The sequence below is a fragment of the Strix uralensis genome, chromosome 4 (assembly GCF_047716275.1).
Source record: "Strix uralensis isolate ZFMK-TIS-50842 chromosome 4, bStrUra1, whole genome shotgun sequence".
Lineage (NCBI taxonomy): Eukaryota > Metazoa > Chordata > Aves > Strigiformes > Strigidae > Strix > Strix uralensis.
Genome location: NC_133975.1, coordinates 110,259,460 through 110,279,241, shown reverse-complemented (window position 1 = coordinate 110,279,241; position 19,782 = coordinate 110,259,460). Strand labels below are relative to the sequence as shown.

Below are 19,782 nucleotides of genomic sequence, written 5' to 3'. Positions count from 1 at the left end.
CTCTGACCTCAGGAGATGCTGCCTTTTGTCCAGTCATATATATATATATATATATGGGTTTTAGCCAGCCAATGAGACTGCTTTGAATAACATTTATGGGAGGGAACACAGGACACTACTGTGGGCTTGCTATAGAAGGTATAGGAAGGAGATGAGAATATTGTCAGCAGGCTTAAGGGGCATAGCATGGACCTGAAAATGTGTATGTAGCTGCTGATGGGAGGACAAGGTGGCATTTTCACAACAAGTTCTTGCAACTTCTATTAAACTTCTGGAACTCATTACCAAAGGATATTACGTATGTTAAAATGGGCTCAAGAGACAACTGAATGAGGCACAAACACAAAGCTAAGAGACACAGAAGAGCAATCATTTGAGAGTTACTATGATGACAAAACCACACTGAGTTTAGAAAATTCCTGCAGGTAAAAATAATTGAAAGCTAAAACACTATTCATGGAGAGTACATACAACTTCTATATGCAGATACCTGAGGAAAGTTAAGAGAAGGGAAATCCTGGAGATGGGATACTGCATTAGATGAGAGGCATTGGACTGATTTGCTATGGCTGTTCTTAAGTGGTGGAAAACTTAAGAGAGGGCATTGAGGATATTGGGAATGGGAAGGAGAGCTGAAGTTATTTTAGTAAGCAAATACAGGTAATGTAGAACACAAATGAATAAGAAGCAAAACATTGTTAGTTTTATTGCCAAAGGAAAAACAATTAAAAGCAACTAATAATAGATTCATAAAATGAAAAGCATTGGGTACTGTGCTGAGATGATGCTGGGATAGCGGATATTTCTGAATATTTCCTCATAATGATGCCAAGAAAGGTATTTCAATAATTAGAGCATTATGATGCAATTATATATTTGACAAAGGTTCAGTGAGGTTTTGGTGATCTGCAAGCGTAAGTAATTCTTTGCAGTCATTAACCCCTGCTTTCTAGTTGATTTGCTTGCACTGAAAGGCCAGGATCTCCCCTGGCATATTCCACCAAACACAGAGGAGGTTATAGCACCAACCACTGCTCTGCTCCAGCACTGTGCTGGTGAAAAACAAAAGCACTGCCAGCCGAGGGGTTGCGAGAGGCATCTGCTCAGTACTGTGCATGTAGTGCCACTGTCGGAGCATGAAGGAGGAGTGGAGTCAAGGACAGGCAGAGACAGAAGCGAAGGAGGGCCAGGCAGGGGTGAAGTGGTGGCAGACCAGGCCAGGGTGTCAGCTGTGCAGAGAGCGGCATGAAAAATATTATAGATGTGACAAAATTATTGATACCTAATATCATATTTTTAGTACTGTATTTCAATACCACTTAGAGCTGCTTTACTACCATAGTAGAAAATGTATACTCATGGTACGGGTATATAAACCTTAACTTCAGGCAACAAGATGAGATTTGCCTGTAATACACAAAACCTTCTTTCTACTTATTTTATTTACTCCACAGAAAAAAAAAAAAAAAAGAAAAATCTTGTACTGAAAAAAAACCATCTCCAAGGACAATATCTGTACACTCAGTCATTCTGGATAAGCACCTGCATTAACTATATTTGGACAAATACATTAAAAATGGTTTGAAACAAACACACTTTACTGACTGAAGGTCATGACACTTTTCCACTAAATGGGTTTGGAAATAAACATTTTTTGCAATTTCTTATAAGCATGGCTTGTTAAAAAAAGGCTTACACCACTCTCTTAAAGTAGGGTAGAGAAATGAGAACAGTCCAGACTGAATAATCAGAATGAAACTTTAATTGGAGTTTCAAGATCCTGTGCACTGAAAAGAGCTCATCATCTCCAAAAGTTGGCAAAGTGTTCCTAGACTCACCAGTCTCTTAGTATTACAAAACCTACAAAACTGAATAGCCACATCAAAAAGTTTTAAAATCGGCAATCTTGAGGTTCACACATAACCACCAAGAAGCAAAATTACTTTATCTAAAGTAACAAAGTTGCTGGATGTGGGAAAAATTGTAGAGGGTTTCAACTTATAATGTGCAGATATGCACAGCTGCACCCTTCAAAGAAGTGTTCATTTGTTCTTAAAGTTAACAGAACCTTCAACTACTTCAGAATTTTGGAATTGTCTTTAATTCAGATCTCTTGCCAGTTGTAAGGCCCAAGGATGCAAAACATGACAGAAGCAGTGCCACACACCTTACAACCTCTCAGGAAAACTCTGTATTATTTTATCCTCCATGTGCAACTAAGTCAGTCAGTCTGAAGCATCTGAAAGCACTCTGAATGAAAAACAGAATCAAGTAACTCGTTAACATATGGAAGGAAAGAAAGATTAAGTAAGTCATTTGCTGAGAGCCAGGGACCACAGAATTAGATTCAGTCCACCAGACTTCAGCAATTCATATAATAACACAGAAAGAAAACATATACACCTTATCCAGAGAGAAAACTGCAAACTGAAGTAAAAATGCTGATTTTTTTTTTTTGTGAAGAGCTCTGTTTTCCTTATTTCCTTAGAGAATTTTCCCATTTATTTTCAAATCAAACAGACTATACAGCACATGTTCTACCTTTTCTACCATACATTATAAAATCACAATTGTCATTACCTGGATTTTTTTCTTATAATGACTATGGTACACTTCTTGAGAAGTTTGCAACGGTCACCTCAGTTGGTACAGATGATTAAAATGCATTCAAAATAAACAGAAAAGTATTTCTCAGTTGGTTTTGTTACTTACTTTTTCCATGAAATAAGATTTTCACTGGGTGTTTTTGGCTCTTAAAAACAGTGGCGTATGATCTTAGAGCCCCCATTACAACAGGTGTTTAGAACTCCAGCAGCCAAAGTGCTTTATTTCTGAAGCTGTATTTAGAGAGGTACCTCTAGCCATCATACTAGCATTTTTCAAGGGAAGTATCCAATTCCATGATGTGATCTCATTGTTTCTAGTAATTAAATGCCTGTATGAAAGCATATTTCTCCTATAAACTGAAACTGCTTTATTTTCTAGCTTGTCATGGTAGATTTCAAAGACCATGCTACATGTTACGTACAGTAACATTACTGCAATTTCAAACTAAATAAGCAGCATATACAAAAGCATATAACCAAAACCTGTATAATTTAAAATCTTATCAATTAAAATACTGCAGTCTAATAATAATTAAAAAAGCCATGCTTATATAATGGAAATAACATAATTTTTTCTCTGCCTTTTCAGGTAAGTGATCAATCTGCTGAACCTTTACTTTCAGGTGTTAAAAAATCTTGACAAGTCCATTCAAATAAGTTCAAATAACTTCATGGCTCATATTTTCAAATAAAATCCCGAGAATCATTATCAAGACATAAACCAATCCACCTGTTATTGTTTCATCTTGCAGTTAACTGAGTTTGAGTATGTTTATCAGAAAGTAATTACTTACAAATGAACCTCCCCTTGGAGACTAGAAACATTTTGTGCCTTATGAGACATAGTAAAAGCCAGGAGTGATTCACCTGCTTAGTTACAGCTGACTGGTGTCATTTCGGTTTCCCTAGAGCATTTATCTGATATATCTCCATGGGGCTGACAGATACTACACAGGACACTCCTTTGGACTGGCAACAGAAAGCCAGACAAGATATGCTATGGTGCCTGTAATGGTACTAAACACTTAGGCTTAGGTACTTGAATTGCTCTATCATTTTGGCAAGCTCCAAATTTGCTGCCGTATCCCATACTCCACACTTTTGTTTATCCAAAGTACTTTGTCTCCTGGATGGTATACTGGGATTCTCAGTTCCCATGGATTCTTTTTGTCGGGTTTTGGCAAAGAAGCTGAAAGTGCACAGAAGCTTTCGTTGAACTGTTTGTGAGGTGGCACACCTAATTCCTATTCTTTTTAATTACAAAACTGGGTTTGATCTATCCTTCCTTCCCCTCACCCCTGGGCACATGCCACACAGAATCCAGCCTTCTGCTCAGTTTTCCCACAAAGAGCCCTGCGACTAATTTTCCCCTATCCTAGCCAGAACTTTTAAGGCTCAACGGACATCATCTCTTCACATCTCTGTAAGGTTTGCGAGTCTCTTTCCCTACGTCTCCCTGACACGCACCAAGTCCGCACGCTGCCGTTCCCGCTACGCTGTACTGCCCGGGTAGATTACAGCACTCGCCCCGGCACCGCTTTTCTCCCTCATCTCACAGGGCACTAGCTCAGAGCATCTCCTCCTTGCAAAATACGAACGCTCACAACCGGCTAGAGCCTCCCCTAAAACATCCCCATGTACTCACAGGGTCTGGGTGTCCTCCGGCAGGCTGGGAATGAAGTGGATGTCCCTGCAAGTGATTTTGTAGTCATCCCAGTCGGAGCACTCGCAGAAGGCTGAAGGGCACCTCTCTGTGCCCTGGCTGCACAGCACCAGCAGCAGCTGGAAGGCTGCCGGGAGGCACAGCATCTTCCGCCGCCCGCTGCCGCTCTGCCGCTCGCTCCGGCGGCGAAGGGAGGAGACACCAGAGCTGCAGGGACGGCCGCCGCCGCCGCCGCGCCCGGAGAAGCCGCTCGGGAAAGGCGGCACTTGGCTGGACAACGCCGCCTCCTCCCTAAGCGCGGACAGGAGAGGGCTCAGCAAACCCTGCGCGCCCTCTCCTCCGGGCAGGCTCCGTCTCCTCGCCCGGTCCCACGCGGATCTGGCCCCCCGCTGCTCGGCACCCCTCCCGCAGGGTCCCCTGGGACTGTCCCCCTGCAGCGCCCGTGCCCCGGCGCTCACCGGGGCAGCGCCGAGCCCGGCCGCGCCGCCCGGGACCCCGCCACCGCCGCTCCCCGCGCTCCCCTCCGCAGCCGGCGGGTCCCAGCGCAGCCGCGGGGCGCCGGGGCCACCTGCCGAGGGCGGCCGGGACTGCGCGGGGCCAGCGGGCGGCCAGCTCAGCCCAGCCGCGGCGGGCGGCCGGGCGAGAGCTGCCAGGTGCGGAGCTGGGCTCCGGCTCCGTGCCGGCCGCGGGACGAGCCCGCTGAGCCGCCTTCAAACGCGGCGGCGCGACGTCCTACCGCCAACATTTCTTCGAGCACCTTTGCAGGAGAGAGGAGGGTGGGGGCTGTGTAAGCGCGGTACTAACTCACCTGTAAAGGCAGTGAAGGTACAACAGATATATACACCGAGTAAAAACTCACTGACTGCAAAGCAGATGCGCACTAAATGTAAAGCAGTTTGAAAGAGAAATCAAAAGAGTGATTTTGAAAATCACATGATAAAAGAGAGCAAAATGAAGAGGAATAGTAACATTTTCCACGTTATCAGAAAAGATAAAATCCTTTCGCCAAAGATAAAACGGAGAAAAAAAAATCTAACCTTGAGAGTAATAAGGTGGAATTATTGTCACTTGAAGTAGCAATCTACTCCGGTCACTGTTAGGAACATAGGTTTACAATGGACATGGGTTCTCACACTGAAGCAGCCATATCTGTGTCTGACAGACATACTAAAAGCTGAAAAAATCTGGTTAGTGCTCATTTAATTCTGGGTTTCTTCATAAACAAGAGAGACTCTTGCTAAAAACAAATATTTAAAGTAGTGAGAGAAAAAAATGATATATTAGTGTTTAATTCAATGAGGCAGTAAAGAAAGTTCTTTGCCTCAGTTCCTTTAGCTCTTTTTTTTTTTTTTCCCCAACTAAATGTTTTCTCCTTCATGTAGATTTTGTGCAGGTGTAGGTACACAACAAAAAAAAAATGTCAACAAAATGTCAGCAAAAATGTTTGTAACCTTGGGAGGAGGAAACTTGAAAAAGTAATCTTCTCACAGTAAAAAAATGGACTATCACAGTAAAACATTGGATACAGTTCCCCTCTAGCTAGATCAAAGTTATCCAAAAGTTATGAGTGCAACACATGAGATATTATTTTGATATAACTCTTTAAAAGTAACTTAAGTCAGCTCATTAGTATGTGTTTCCGAAATATAATTAATGCCCTCAACATATCTTTTTAAGATGAGCAAATAATACTATGTCTATAAATACAATACAAATCCTGATCTTGCAGACATGGGTTAGTGGTTAGATCTTGCATAAGTAAGTGAGGAATCCCACCAGAAACATTTATCCTGTTTAGGATAGGGGTATCCTTAGGGGTGTCCCAATGAGGGGACAAGCTGAAGCACCTACCACAGAGTGCCCTAGGTAACACCACACTGCATTGCATGGAATTCCCTCGGGAATGCTGGCTGTCCTGTGCCCCAGTCAGTCATGTCCTTCTGGCACACTGCTCATATCTGTAAGCATCTGTGGCAGCCCTAAGAGCCACCACCCACCACCACTTTCTGGTGTCCATACCAATCTGACTAAATAAAAATGAAGCTCTAGGCAGATCACTGAATTTCAAGGCCAATGAGCAAAGGACTTGCACACTCCACTGAGTCACAGGCATGGGAAAAGGTGTGACTCAGTGTTGTTAAGTCAGACATGGAGCTCTGTAACTGTTCACCCTTTGGTCAGTGCTAAGGGAGACTCCAGTACCGTGTAAACCAGACCAAGTTGCTGGAGGCTGCTCCCAATGTGTTCAGGCTTGCCTTCTCTGAGAGGTGGGATCATATTCTTTCCCAGCCAAGGACTAATGACAAATTTCATGAAGAAGAAAGCCACACACTAGTGCAGGTTCTGAGGGTGGAAGCACACCTATTTCTGGGCTGCTATCCCATGCTGTCCTGTCCAGTCCCATCCTGTCCCCTGTGGAAGCTAGTCACACTATAACCTGTGTGGCAGTCAGGGTCAGCAAGTGCAACTTTATCACAGTTGCTACAATCCAGAAAACAACCTATTGGTTAGTCTACCCCCTCACTGCTGTCCAAGACATCCAGGGTAATATTTCCTGGCATTCATGAGGTATGGTCTGTCTTCCTGTTTTGGGGACCATAGACAAGACACACATTCTCATCCATCCATCATATCAGTTGTGGGACACAACTGTATCATTTCATAATACTCTTATTAATCTCTGAGGGCAACTCATAAGAATGGGGGCCAAGGTTGTGGTGCAAGCTCAGGGTTCCTTACTGTATGCTCCATACAATCCCACTGATTCTTCCCAGATCTGGAAACAACACCTCAATGCCCACCCATCCTGCAGGGAGGCACTTGCCACGTTCTTCAGGACTTGCCTCCTTATTTCCTCTCATGCTGTTTTGGTTTCCATGATTTATATGGCTATAGCCACATGGCCATAATTTTTAAAAATCAAATGCAGATACATCAGAGACCAAACAAAAACAAAAGTTTAGTGGACATAGGCTTGCCCAAAGGGAGTAATCAGCCACATAATGAACTTCACCTAATGTCCTATGTGTTACAAAATTCAGACAGTGCTACCGCTGCCTACAGGGTTTTCCCAGGATATCAAAATTCTCCACTGGTTTTCTTGTTCTTACTGTCAAAGTTTCCAGTTTGTCCTGGGGACACTGTATGTTGTATCAGCAATAGGACATTAAAATCTCAGTGGCAAAGAAATATTTTGGTTGATACAGGCTGACACAGAGACATACAAAGCCATCTAGCAAAACAAATGTCTCACCAAAGGAATCTCTGTCTTCTTTTGGATCAAGACTCTTAGCTGTCATGAGTCTATTCTACACCTGATTTCCAGGCAATGGGTACAAGCCATACTTGTTTCATCCAGCAAACAACATTGCCTGACACTGTCCAGAGGCAGTTTGTCAACTTTGAGCAGCAGCATTAAAATTCTCTTCCAGCTTAATCTCAGTTTTCTGACAACCAGTCTTGATGACATAATACGACTCGGGAGCACAACAGAGGAGTTTTTACTTTTCACGACATGGCCTGGTTAGCAGGAAGAGACTAGGGATCTCTTTTTTAACAACAGTGCTGCTGGGGTGACTTGTTGCAACCTCTTGTGTGTACTCTCTTGCAATGTCCCTCTCCTCTACTTGTATTCCAACTTCAGCATTACTTTTTATGTATCACTGTGTGTGGACTAAGCAAAGGAATAATAGTTTTATTGATGGGCTGATAAGTAGTCCCAAGATTTGAGGCATTTCAGTGGGTTTTCATAAATCAAATTATATGCATTCTTGTGGTGTACTAAAGGTATCCTTATGTTACTTTACTAATAGACTACCTGCATTAGCTACTCCATAGTAATTGTGTTTCAGGCTCTTAAACTAGAGGAAGGGTAATTTGTTTCATTGCTCTTTTACTGAGGGCAAAGCATTTTGAATTACCTTTTATTTGGTAGGAAAAAGAACATGCACGTAGATATTTGCATTAGCTTTGGCATGTCAACTGCTTTGTGGCAGCAATGGTAGTCTAGAAAGTGTTAATGGAAGGAATAAATACCTTCCCAGCTATTTCTAAGGGATCAAAAATGGCAACTATAAAAGATTGAAGACTGAAGAAATGGCAAGGCTGATACTGAATTTGCAGATGTTCTGAGCAGAATTAAAAATAAATAAGAACTGCTCAATATATGGTTTCTGGGCTTGAACTCTTAATGAGAGAAGCAAGGGACTCCTCTCATTCAAGGCCTGATAGCCTTGAAGTAAACAGGACAGAACATGTGACTTCAGCCTGGGAAGAGCTCCAGGTCTGGATGCACTGCCTCCTGGGCTTTGAGACTTGGCTTGCATGTTCTGAGCCAGGAACATCAACAGAAAGAGTTTGGGGAGAAGGAGTCTTGCTAATCCATGGCGGCACCGGCTTCACTCTGAAAAGTTACGCTCTAAGCAAGATGATGCTGTTTACATTGTAGTTTCTAGCATGATTAAGGAATTTGCTGGCTAGAAGTCTGCAATCATAGTTTAGTTGTTTCAGTCTGTCCTGGCCAACCTGCCCACCCCAGCACCATGCATCCTCTGCCACAGCTCTGTGGCTCTGGGTCAGCTCAGGCCTGAGCACCCAAACCCATCCTGAGCTATTTAAAAGTTGAATCCATTCCCAGCCTGATTCCTGCAGCCCTGTCTTGCCAACTGGTTTTCCTGGGTAGACTCTGGACCTACGTGGAAGATAGCATGTCTCTGGTCTTTCCAGTCCTGCCTTCTTGATAGACCTTGGACCTACAGTGTAGTCTTGTCTCCATGTGTCCCTTGCTCTTCCTGTCTGGACCCTGGACCTGATTTGATACCTTGCCTTGCTGGAACTGTCAATATCACCAACCCAATCCTGCTGCGATGCTGCAGGACTGTGCTGTTGGCAAGGTCACTGTCTGTGCTGTGGCCGTGCTTGGCTCCCAGCTTGGTGTTCCTCCTAGAGCAGCCTGTCAGGGCTGAGGGCACTGATGAGCCTGACTGCCCCTGCCTGGCCTCCTCTAGGATGTCTCCCACCCTGCCCACAGCCCAGGACCCCAGGTCAGCCCCCAGGGCCATCAGTCCATGCCCCAGCGCTGTCACACTGGGGCTGGTCTCCAGCTCTCCACAACCCTGCCCTGCCTGGCCATGGGGCCTGCTAAGCCAGACCTGACATCCAGGCAGACATCCTGGCTCAGTCTTGGTTGGTCACAATCCCCTGGGAGGTGCCCTGGAGGTAGGGTTGCCCCAGAGCCTCCTGCCTGCCTGGCTCCTGGCTGGGCTGGCAGGATGGAATGGGCTGCCAGGCCCTGCCTGCTGCTCCAGAGAGATCCCCTGTGGCTCCATGTGCCTGGCTCTGAGGGAGCCGCTAGCCTTTGGTGCCATGCTCTGGCTTCTCCTAGACACCTTCTGGTCCTTCTGTTCAACATTTTCTGGAACAGGCAGGCAGATGGTGGAACAAAAAGTACGTTTGTAAAGCTGCAGATAACCCCAGGCTAGGGAGGTCCGTGAACTCTAGATCAGAATTTGAATTCAGAAGAGAAAAATACAAGTAGCTACATGCAAAAAGACACACCCTGCACAGCAGAAAAATGGGAATATTGTGCAATTATGCCACTTTACTTTGCATTTCTAGAGTTGTCTGGACTACTTTATCTGTCAAGAAAGTAGACAAACTGAGGATTAATCACAGAATAGTAAGGAAAACAGGAGCTTTAGAAACATGACCCGTATTGAAGGAACAATGGAACACAGTTGCTTAGCTTAGTCAAGACCACAAGTATTTTAGGCTGTAAAAAAAGAATAATCAGTAGTTCTGACTACATCATTCTGAAAAGTGATGGCATCTAGCAGCTTAGATGACTGGCAACTTTGTATCCCATGTAGAATATTAATAAATGTTCCTTTTTTATATACTAAAAAATGTTAATGCATTAAAAGTATCACCAACATGTACATCCACAATTATAAACATAATCCTAAGAACAGACATTCAAAATCCTGTATGCCGAGGATAGAGAAATGAAGCAGTTTTAATCAATTAATATGGCTTATGCTCTGATCGTAATAAATAGGAAAGAAAAATCACTCATAAATCTGCAGTATATTGAAGATTTTTTTTTCCCTTGATGTTTTGTCAAAGACCCCTGCAGGTTCCTATTAATTTAAACACGGCAAAAATTGGCAAGCATATTTTTCCACTGTTACAGACACTCCCTCTAGCGACAGCCATGGTCACTCATTTAGTACCTATCATCTCAAGCACAGCAAGGCTCAGAATTCCATTGTTTTGGGGAGGTTTTTTAAAAAGTAGCATTATTCTCATCTGCCAGATTTGATATGGTATCTCGGGTACCTTTGCAACGCTTATATGGTTTATACACAAATCAAATAAACCACAACAGGTTCTAACAAAGAAGCAATTAGCTCTAATTGATGTTCCACATAAACTCCTCAAGGGATTACTAGATATCAACAGTTAAATCTTGTAATAGCTGTATGAGGAGGTGTTCAAACTGGGAAAAACAATTCACTGAAGAGTAGAATAAATACTTGGGTTTTTTTCTGGTTAATCAACATGTTTAGCCATCCTAGACACTGGTAAAATATGCCAGTTCCTACCTGTTTCTATTTCAGTATATGAAATAATCTCCGGTCTGTCAGAAAAAAAATACATTAGACATGCTGTTTTGACACAGTACCACTCATCAAACCAAGTGTTTAAATAGTTACATGAAAGAATGTTATTCTTGGTTATTGAAGATTCATGTCTATATAACCAATTTATCTTTGACTTCGAGAATAGGTAGTTATGGAGTTTTATGGTTATGGGATCTTAAGGAACTCTTGTGCTTCTCCTTTTGCTCTATTTCATGAAAAAGCCATGAAAAAGCTGTGAAAATTGAAATACTCAGTTGGCTGAAGACTAAGTAGGTGGTACTGCTGAGTAAAGCCTTGTAAAGCCCGAGGCTGTCAATTCTCCCTGTGCTCAGGGAGAACAGAAGATGAAACTATGCCTTGGACTTAAGCAATTAGTTAAGAACTATGAAAGCTGTTTTCAGGCAGGTATGTTTGTACCCAGAAAGGATTACAGAATCACCGAGTCACAGAATTGTTGAGAATGGAAGGGACCCCTGGAATTCATCTGGCCCAAGCTCTTGATCAAGCAGGGTCACCTAAAGCCAGTTGCCCAGGACTGTGTCCAGATGGCTTTTGATTGTTTCCAAGGATGGAGATTCCACAATATTTTTGTGCAACCTGTGCCAGTGCTTGGTCACCCTCACAACTAAAAAGTGTTTCCTATGTTCAGATCAAAGTTCCTGTTCAGCTTGTGCTCACTGCCTCTTGTTCTGTCACTGGACACCATCTTCTTTAAACCCTCCCTTCAGGTATTTATATATGTTGATGAGATGCCCCAAGCCTTTTCTTCTCCAGGCTAGACAGCCCCAGCTGTCTCAGCTTTTCCTCATGGGAGAGATTCACCAGTCCCTTAATCATCTTAGTGCCCCTCAGCATGTTAGTAGCTCCCTCAGCATGCATCCCACCAGGGCCCACAGACTTATGCACGTTCAGTTTATTTAAGTATTCTCTAAACCAATCCCTTTCACTAAGGGTGTCTTCCTTTCCTCAGACTTCCTCTGGGGTTTTCTTGCTTCAGACTCTCCCCCTGATCTGTGAGGCTTTGGATTCCTAAAGGCCACTCTTGCAAGCAAAGACTGAGGCAGAGAAGGCATTCAGTACTTCAGACTTTTGCACGCCCTCTGTCACCAGACCCTCTGCTCCCATTTAAGCAGTGGGTCCACATTTTTGCCAGTCTTCCTTTTGCTATTTATGTATAAGTCCTTATAGACTTATACTTACATATAAGTCCCTATAGAAGTCCTTCTTATTGCCATTGACATCCCTTGCCAGATTGGGGCACAGAATAGAAGATAGCTCCTTTATTTATAACTACAAGACCTTTTCTTCCTGTCTACATTTATCCTAAAAAAGCTCTCAGGTTTTGTTTTTTTCTTTTTCCCTCAGGCCTGTGCCTCTTCATCTAAAGGCAGCTTTCTAGTTATCTTTGTATGATTTCATTCTGCTCTGCCTGCACCTCTTGCATAGGCATCTATGCTCAGAAATGACATCCAGCAAAAACTTATCTGCCCTCATAATTCAGATTTCAGACACATCTTGCACTTTTCTTTGACTTGGGTCATGGCACATACCTGCTTTGATATGGAGACCAGTATGTTTAGTAGAGGAGCTTGACTGTTTATTACAACTCATAAATCAAAACTGGCTTTTAAGCTCACTGACTTAGATGACAAGTCATCTAGCCCACAGTGCTTCTCCTTCTTGTGCGTTTATGATACCTGTTCATAAAAGAATCTTTAAGCCAGTTATTTATTTAGGGTTGTCTTATCTTTTCTTTTTGATAGCTTTCTGATAGAAATACCTAACCAATCTCCTGAAAGCCACAAGAATGATGACTTGTCATGGATGGCATGAAAAGATACCACTAGTGACAAATCCAAGAATTAAAAAATTTCAATTTAAACCTAAAAAAAGGAAATATTTAAAAAAAATGTTATAGTCCTTCTGGATTTTCCACCCTTAAGGTCTGTGTCCTCAGGCTCCCTAGACAATTATTTATATATATAGTAATGTAATGGCTCATAATAATATTTCCTATTTTTAAAAAAACAATGATCTTCCTTAAGTGTATGAGTCAAGGGATACAATAGCATTAATCAAGCAGCATTAGCCTCAAGTAGAAAGACCATGTTGGCCTCTCTAAATGCAAGCACTGTCAAGTGATTGTGTCAACACAGCACATTAGATAACAGAATGCTGGGGTATATATTTTTGATTTCATATAATAACATGAAAGTGTTTGTAAAGTTAAACAACTTCTTTAGAAGTATGTCCAGTATAGCAGTTTATTATGCATAGTTAAATCATTGATTTCTCATGCATACTCATTCCAAACTGAAGAGATGTTCTGTAGCAATCCTATGCACTTACGTTTAATAACCTTATGACAAAAATACACATAAAGAATTCATCACAATACTGTTCAGCTTCAAAAAAGAGAATTATAGAAATATGAAGATACTTATTAAAAATGCTAAAAGAGGCAGACAAGGGAGTTACTTTGCATGCCTCATGGTGACTATTTAAGGACACCAAACTGCAAGTGCATACCTAGTAAACAAGGCTTCAGGAAGGGCATAAGAAAGACAGCATTCTTATGGTATGTAAGGTCAGTTATTAAAAGCAAGAAATCATCCTTCAAAAAGTTAATGTCATGTTTTAGGGTAGAACACAAAGTTTTCTTTCAAATGCTAGCAGGCTAAATGTAAAATACAGTAAAATGAGCTTAAAAGCAGTTGAGGGACAACTTGTGAAAAACAAAACCTGATAATCCCTTTTCAAATACAACAAAATAAGGAATGCTGCTAGAGTCTATAAGACTGGTAGATTAATTAACATATAAAAGGAGTATGTAGAGGACATAAATCCATAACCGAAAATGGAATGATGTTTTGTTTCTATGCTTACTGCAGAAGAGCTCAGAGAAATTCTCAGTCTGATATTTCTTTGTGGACTGATAAATTCAACTTCAGAAAAATAACCAGTCAAAATCTTATTTACTTGGATGTTGGAATAGCAGAACTAGTGACTGTGGTGTACTTCTCAACCAACACCCTTTTTGTACCAGAAGACTAATTAATATTATGCTAATTTTTAACAGAGGTTCTAAGAAAAATAAAGGAATTTCAGATTCAGAGAATACAGATTACAGATTATAGAATCCAGAACACAGAATGATATAATCCAGAATCAAAGAATACAATTTCAGCTCTGACAGCTGTAGTGGGTACATTAGTAGAAACTATAATAAAGAATAAAATTAATGGATGCATGTATAAATAAGGTCTTTGGAGGAAGAGTCAAACCAGCTTTTTTGAAACTCAGATGTTCCTCATATATTTTGGAAGTCTTCTGAAGCCGTCAACAGAACTTTAGATACAGTTTACTTAGATTCTCAATCAGCCTTTAGCACAGCCTTCAGCAAAGCCCCCTACATTATGCAGCCATAGAGTAGAAAGCAAGCAATTTTTCACACATCCAGAGTAAACTTCCAGAAATTATTGCCAGGAGGTTTGGGAGGCAGACAGGATTATACAAATTTAGGGCCTACAGGCTTGTAAACAGATATCAAAGGGAATAGTCCTCTCACAAATGTTCTCTGACATGACAAATGTGGATGCTGGAGGAAACTACAGAAAGGGTTAGATCACAGAAAGTAGCCAGGTTCACGTGCTCTCTCTAAATATCATCTCCTGCTGTCACTGTTGAATACGGTATGCTGTGCCAAATGGACCAGCAGCGCATTTTTTATGTTCCTATCTAAACATAGTGACAAATACATGCATGCAAATCTTAGCCCTCTTCCTGCTCAAAATGAAAGGTGCAGCTAAAAAACCCGAATGCATCCATCTAGTCTGAAAATCAACATGCACAAGTACCAGGAACAGACTTTACTGAGGTGACAGTTTGTCACACTGGTAAATTAGCAACACACATCGACAACCTTATCAGACTTACATGTTCCCTCTCTCATTCCTTGAATTTTGAAGGGAACAGAGGACACCAGAAGTTTGCACTAAATATATTGTGCAAACCCCAGTGAGCTTCAAGTAATTTGTTACCTTACATGGGTGTTCACTGAATCAACTGAGTCTGAAAACATCACTGGCCTGCTGCTTTATTCTCTGTTGGAAGCGGTGGGATCTTGATGGTTTGGATCTTTTTCAACAAAGGTATACACAGTCCAGGAGTCTTGGCGTACATGCCTGCCTACATGTTTTCTGTAACAGTGTTCAGTATTTCACTTTTTATACCGAGCAAGCCTCAGCTTGATGAGGATGGGAAAACTATGTATTAGTCAGTGGCATAACCCTTATTTCATATGCATATGTGAAAGTTACAATGACTGTGGTAATGCTGCAGCTGACAATGTAGCTGTGTGCAAAAATTGCTGTATGAAGCTCTGGAAGCGTCCGGTTCCTTCTGTTACAACATTAGGCCAATATATACATAAATAGCAAGTACTGTTTGCTGACTAGCTACTTTCACACTCGATATATGCATGGTTAGCATGGTCTTTAGGACCAGCCGTTGTGCCCGGTTTGGCAGTTGCAGGCTTTGGCACCAGTTTCCACTGGAACATTGTGTTGATAGCAAGCCAGATGTGCTCACAGTCAGCATAGATGCAAATACACTTCTCGTATATGCACCAGCCACATCCAGGACACACTCGTTACTCTTCATTCCTTCTGTGATGGCCTGAGAAAGGCTGCTAGGGCAGGAAGAGAAATCTGCTCATGGATGAATTCTGGGAGTCTACAGAGGAGGAGAGGAAATCCCTCAGAGAGCTCAGGAAGATTCAGGGCTTGTCTCCCAGAGATCACCATAAGCAGCCTTATGAGACTGAGCAGAAGCCCTGACTCTCACCCTGCATTTAGACCTGCCAGCACAACCTACCCATGCTGCAGTTTGCAGAGGAAAGGCTGGGGCAATGGTCATCCATTGGAAGACAAGGAAGAATTATTTATTCGCTAATTATTCACTAATGCTTCAGCTCACAGTGACGTAAATGATATCATTACATTCCTGTTCTGTGCCTCACCTGCCTTCAGCTCAGATGGGGGTAATGCCTCTTGAGCACGACCACAAATCAAAGACAGCAGCAGAGGCTAGCAGCCATTGCCTGGGCTGTTGCTGAATGCTGCCAGTACGGGGGCCTGGCTCGCTCCTAAAGTGTGGTGTGGTCCTATGGCATGCAAGCATGCCTGCTGCACTAGAGACTTGTGGGTGAATAAGTGAAACAGGCCTGCGGGTTTGGAACGAAGTAGGCGGTATGGATTGTGAGCCATGCTTTATTACTGCGCTCAAAGGCCAATGACCACTCCCTGGAGTGGACCCCAGAGGCGATACAGACATATCTGTATTAAAAAATACAACCTGCTGTGTTAACCTTGGGCTTGAGTGCTCACTGACAGGTGATTGTCAAGTATTCCAGTGGTTTTAGGACTACTGCAAGTTCTGCCCAAGTTTCAGAGGCGCAGGTGACATTTCCTGCGCTTGCTGACGGCACTCTTCATCCCTTTTCTCTCTTCATGGCCAGTCAGTGTAGCAGACTGTAATATCTGGACGTTTTCACTGCACACAAAGGCAACAGATACAGTTGTGAAACAGGAATGGAGATGTCTCCCTTGTAAGAAACAACTGCTTAAAGCGCCTCACACACTCCTTTTCCCAGCGGATCTGCCCGGTGCCCCGTCTCCTCAGAACACGTGCTTTGCCAGGGCAACCGCTTTTGTTTCTGCTCTTCACGTTTACTTAGCTGTAGTGTTTATAAACGCCAACGTGTATTTTGTGAGGGTTTACCTTTTACAAGCTTTTATAAAGAGCAGCGTAAGTAGGCAACTCACCCCCCGCCGCCGTGGCCTCCGCCAGACCAACGGCTGCGGGGCGGGGCGGGGCGGGGTTTGCCGTTACCGATCCTGCGGGCGGGCGCGCACGGGGCTCGGCTCGGCTCGACTCGGCTCGGCCTCGCTGCCGCAAAGTCTCTTGGGAGTTGAAGTCCTCCTGCGTGCTTTCCCGCGGCGGGCCTGCCGCCGGCGGACTACCTGTCCCGCAGAGCCTTGCGGGGGAGCCCGGCGCCCGGAAGGCGGCTGGGGCAGCTGGTGGCAGGGCGGCTAGTTCAAGTTGCCATAGCGGCGGGGTGAGGAGCGCGGGGGGCTGTTGGGCGTGCCCGGGGAGGGGGTCGGCTTCGCCCCGGGGAGGTGGGGCGTCCTCCCGCGGCTGCTCTGCGGGGAGGGCTGCGGCCGGAGCGGCGTGCGGGAAGGGGCTGCGCTGCCGCTCGGAGCTGGCTGGGTGCGGGGCGCCGCGGGAGGGCGGGCGCTGAGGTGAGCGGCGCTGGGCGGCGCGGGCTGCGGCGGCCGCGGGGCTCCTCGCGAACCGCGGCGGCAGCCGGGGCGGCCCGCGGGCCTGGCGGAGGCCCGGCCGTCGGCGTGCTCGGCCCATTTCGGGGGTTGTCCCGCTGCCCCGGGGCTTTCAGGGTCCTGTCCTGGACAAAAGATCCCGGAGGCCCTGAGAGGTGTTAGTAAGCGTCGATACGTGCGCGGCGGGAGGAGGATTCGCAGAGGGCATGAGTTGAGCTTACTTGCTGCGAACAGTAGGAAGGACCGTTTTCTGTGTCGTGGTGCTGAAGAGTGCTGGGAACACGGTGTCACAAGTTGACAATAAAATGTAGTACTGGTGCCTGAAAGCATGATGGTGAAACGTCACCGTGTTGGATCACCTTCCTGGCTTTTTGAAAATTAGAAGCACTGAAGGAAAGGGCCTTTCAGGTGTCATGTTGTTCCTTTCTGGAATGGCTATAGAATTTTTTTATCATGCACAGCCATAACTGAAAGGCTTCAAACGTGCCTTTAGCACTAAGTTAGTTACCTAGTGATGGATCAGTCTGCATGGAGCTAAACAAATAAAAATACTTGAGAAGTAACCAGCTTGTGTATACTGAATTCATCTTTTGCTTACTTGAGCTGGAGAACTTGCTGTTGACACTGTCAGCTGTACTTCATGTTTGCTTTACTCTGCAGATCTCTTAACAGGATAGTCATCAGTGAAACTGAAATGCCCTGTTTTCTACAGGGAAGGAAAATACGGAGCATTAATGTCTTTCCTCAGTGCAAGAAAGGTTATAATCTGTTTAGGTAGACTAAAAAGCAGTAAAAGACAAATGATTCTCACTGTCAAGTAGGTTGTGTGATCATGTGCAGAAATCAGACTAAGTTTTTGGAAAAAGTGATAGTAGCTTTTCTTTTTGTTTAAATTAATAGGCAAATGTGCATACAGAATATTTGTACAAATTTCTTCTTGTTTGTGGGTTTTTTTTATTAATCTAAAGTGAAACTTCTGTAATTCCTTTAAAGATGAGGATGTTGCTTTATATGAAACAAAACTTCAACTTAAAAGTGCTTATGGTTTCTCTTAGGCAGCTCCTGAGAACAAAGAGGAACTACTTAGCCATAAATAGAAGGGTTTCTTCAGTCAAAATGCCCTCCTTTTGTCTAGCATTTTCTTTTATGCTTACCTTGTTATGAGCCTTTCTTCAGTGCTTTGGCCAATATTTATCTTAATAAGTCTATTTTTGGAGAGCTGAAAACAAAACTCATTAATCTTTTCTGCTGAAAATCTTAATTTCCCTTTTGTTTTCTCCAGTGCCATAGCTTTTCAGTAGTTTGGATTGAGACACTTCTCAAGACAATGTTTTCAGCACATAAGTCAACTGCCGTTTTTCATTAATTTCTATCAGTGCCTATCTCTTTTTGTGACATTACAAGTTGCCGTACTTGTCTAATTAGAGGTATATGTAGGGCCATATTCAGGGGCCCACTCTCAAAAGAGTTTGAGAATTTTTTAAGAATTTAGTTCCCAGCAGCTTAGATGCAATAACTAACCTTTGGAATTCTGCTGGTTTATGCCATTTTGTCTGGAAATGAGTTAAAACACTTTCTATTTGAATGTTCTTACATGTCTTATTGTTCTTAATTTCTCTGTCTACTCATGCATCCTCAGAAAGCCCTCTTTCACTAATGTGAAACTGATAATGTCGTGATGTTATTTTTAGGCTCTCAACTTCTAGAAAGAAATGTGAATTAAGAATTAAGAGTTAATCCTAATCTTTCACTTGGAGCTGTTTGACTCTCAGACAAGCTATATGAATTGCATAATGTAAGGTTAGTTTTCTAGCTCTCATTGGGTACTTCTGTGCAGTATTCTACATATAGAGTAAATCTAACATATATTTTTCTGCCCAGTTTGGAAGGAAGAGGTAATTCTCTTCCTATGAAACTGTGAATGGAGTTCTGAAGAATCTAAATTGTCAGAGCAACATTTACTATGACTTGTGATTGTCATTCTTACAGTCACAATGCACAGTAAACAACAGACAAAATATGCTGGTCCATGATTAGATGAGGACTAGATTCCTGTGGATTATCATCTTAGGGCTGAGTTTCTGATCCCTAATAAGGCTGATCTTGTGCTTAATTCTTAGTATGGCCATTAATAGGGTGTTCCCTTTACTTAGTGTCTTAAAGGTATTTTCACAAAATGCTTTGAAACTGAAAACCCTTGTTAAGCTTGGAGGAAATTGATCACTGAATCAGTTGCATATTGGGTTTTGAGTGACTGTGCTTCTTGTCTTGCTTGGTAAGATCAGAAACGTCTTAGCTCAGAGAACTGACACTGCAGTTATAGAAGGAATTTAAAATTACTCTAGAACAGGTGGTGCCAAACTTGTTTGAGAAGTCTCATTTCATGCTTATCAGTGACACCTGTAGTCTGTGTGCTGGAATATGGATGTTGCTGATGTCCATATGAGGTTCTAGTAAAGATCAAGGGGAAAATACAGCTTGATGTAGTAATGTGCAGGACAGAGTAAGTTGTTTGTTTTTTGGTGGGTTTTTTT

The 19,782-nt window shown here is 43.1% G+C and overlaps 2 protein-coding genes across 4 annotated transcripts in view; one reads left to right on the top strand and one right to left on the bottom strand.

Annotated features, from left to right (window-relative positions):
• Window positions 1-4,415, bottom strand: part of TSHR (thyroid stimulating hormone receptor) — a 68,615-nt gene extending 64,200 nt beyond the window's left edge. For all 3 annotated transcript variants that reach the window (XM_074868541.1, XM_074868542.1, XM_074868543.1), the window contains exon 1: window positions 4,252-4,415. In XM_074868541.1, coding sequence (XP_074724642.1) covers window positions 4,252-4,415 — 164 coding nt within the window. The remainder of the gene's footprint in view (window positions 1-4,251) is intronic.
• Window positions 4,416-16,916: 12,501 nt separating this feature from the next.
• The window catches only part of CEP128 (centrosomal protein 128), a 143,870-nt gene continuing 141,004 nt past the window's right edge, over window positions 16,917-19,782 (top strand). The window contains exon 1 of the mRNA XM_074868532.1: window positions 16,917-17,028. The gene's annotated coding sequence lies outside the window, so the exon portion shown is untranslated. The remainder of the gene's footprint in view (window positions 17,029-19,782) is intronic.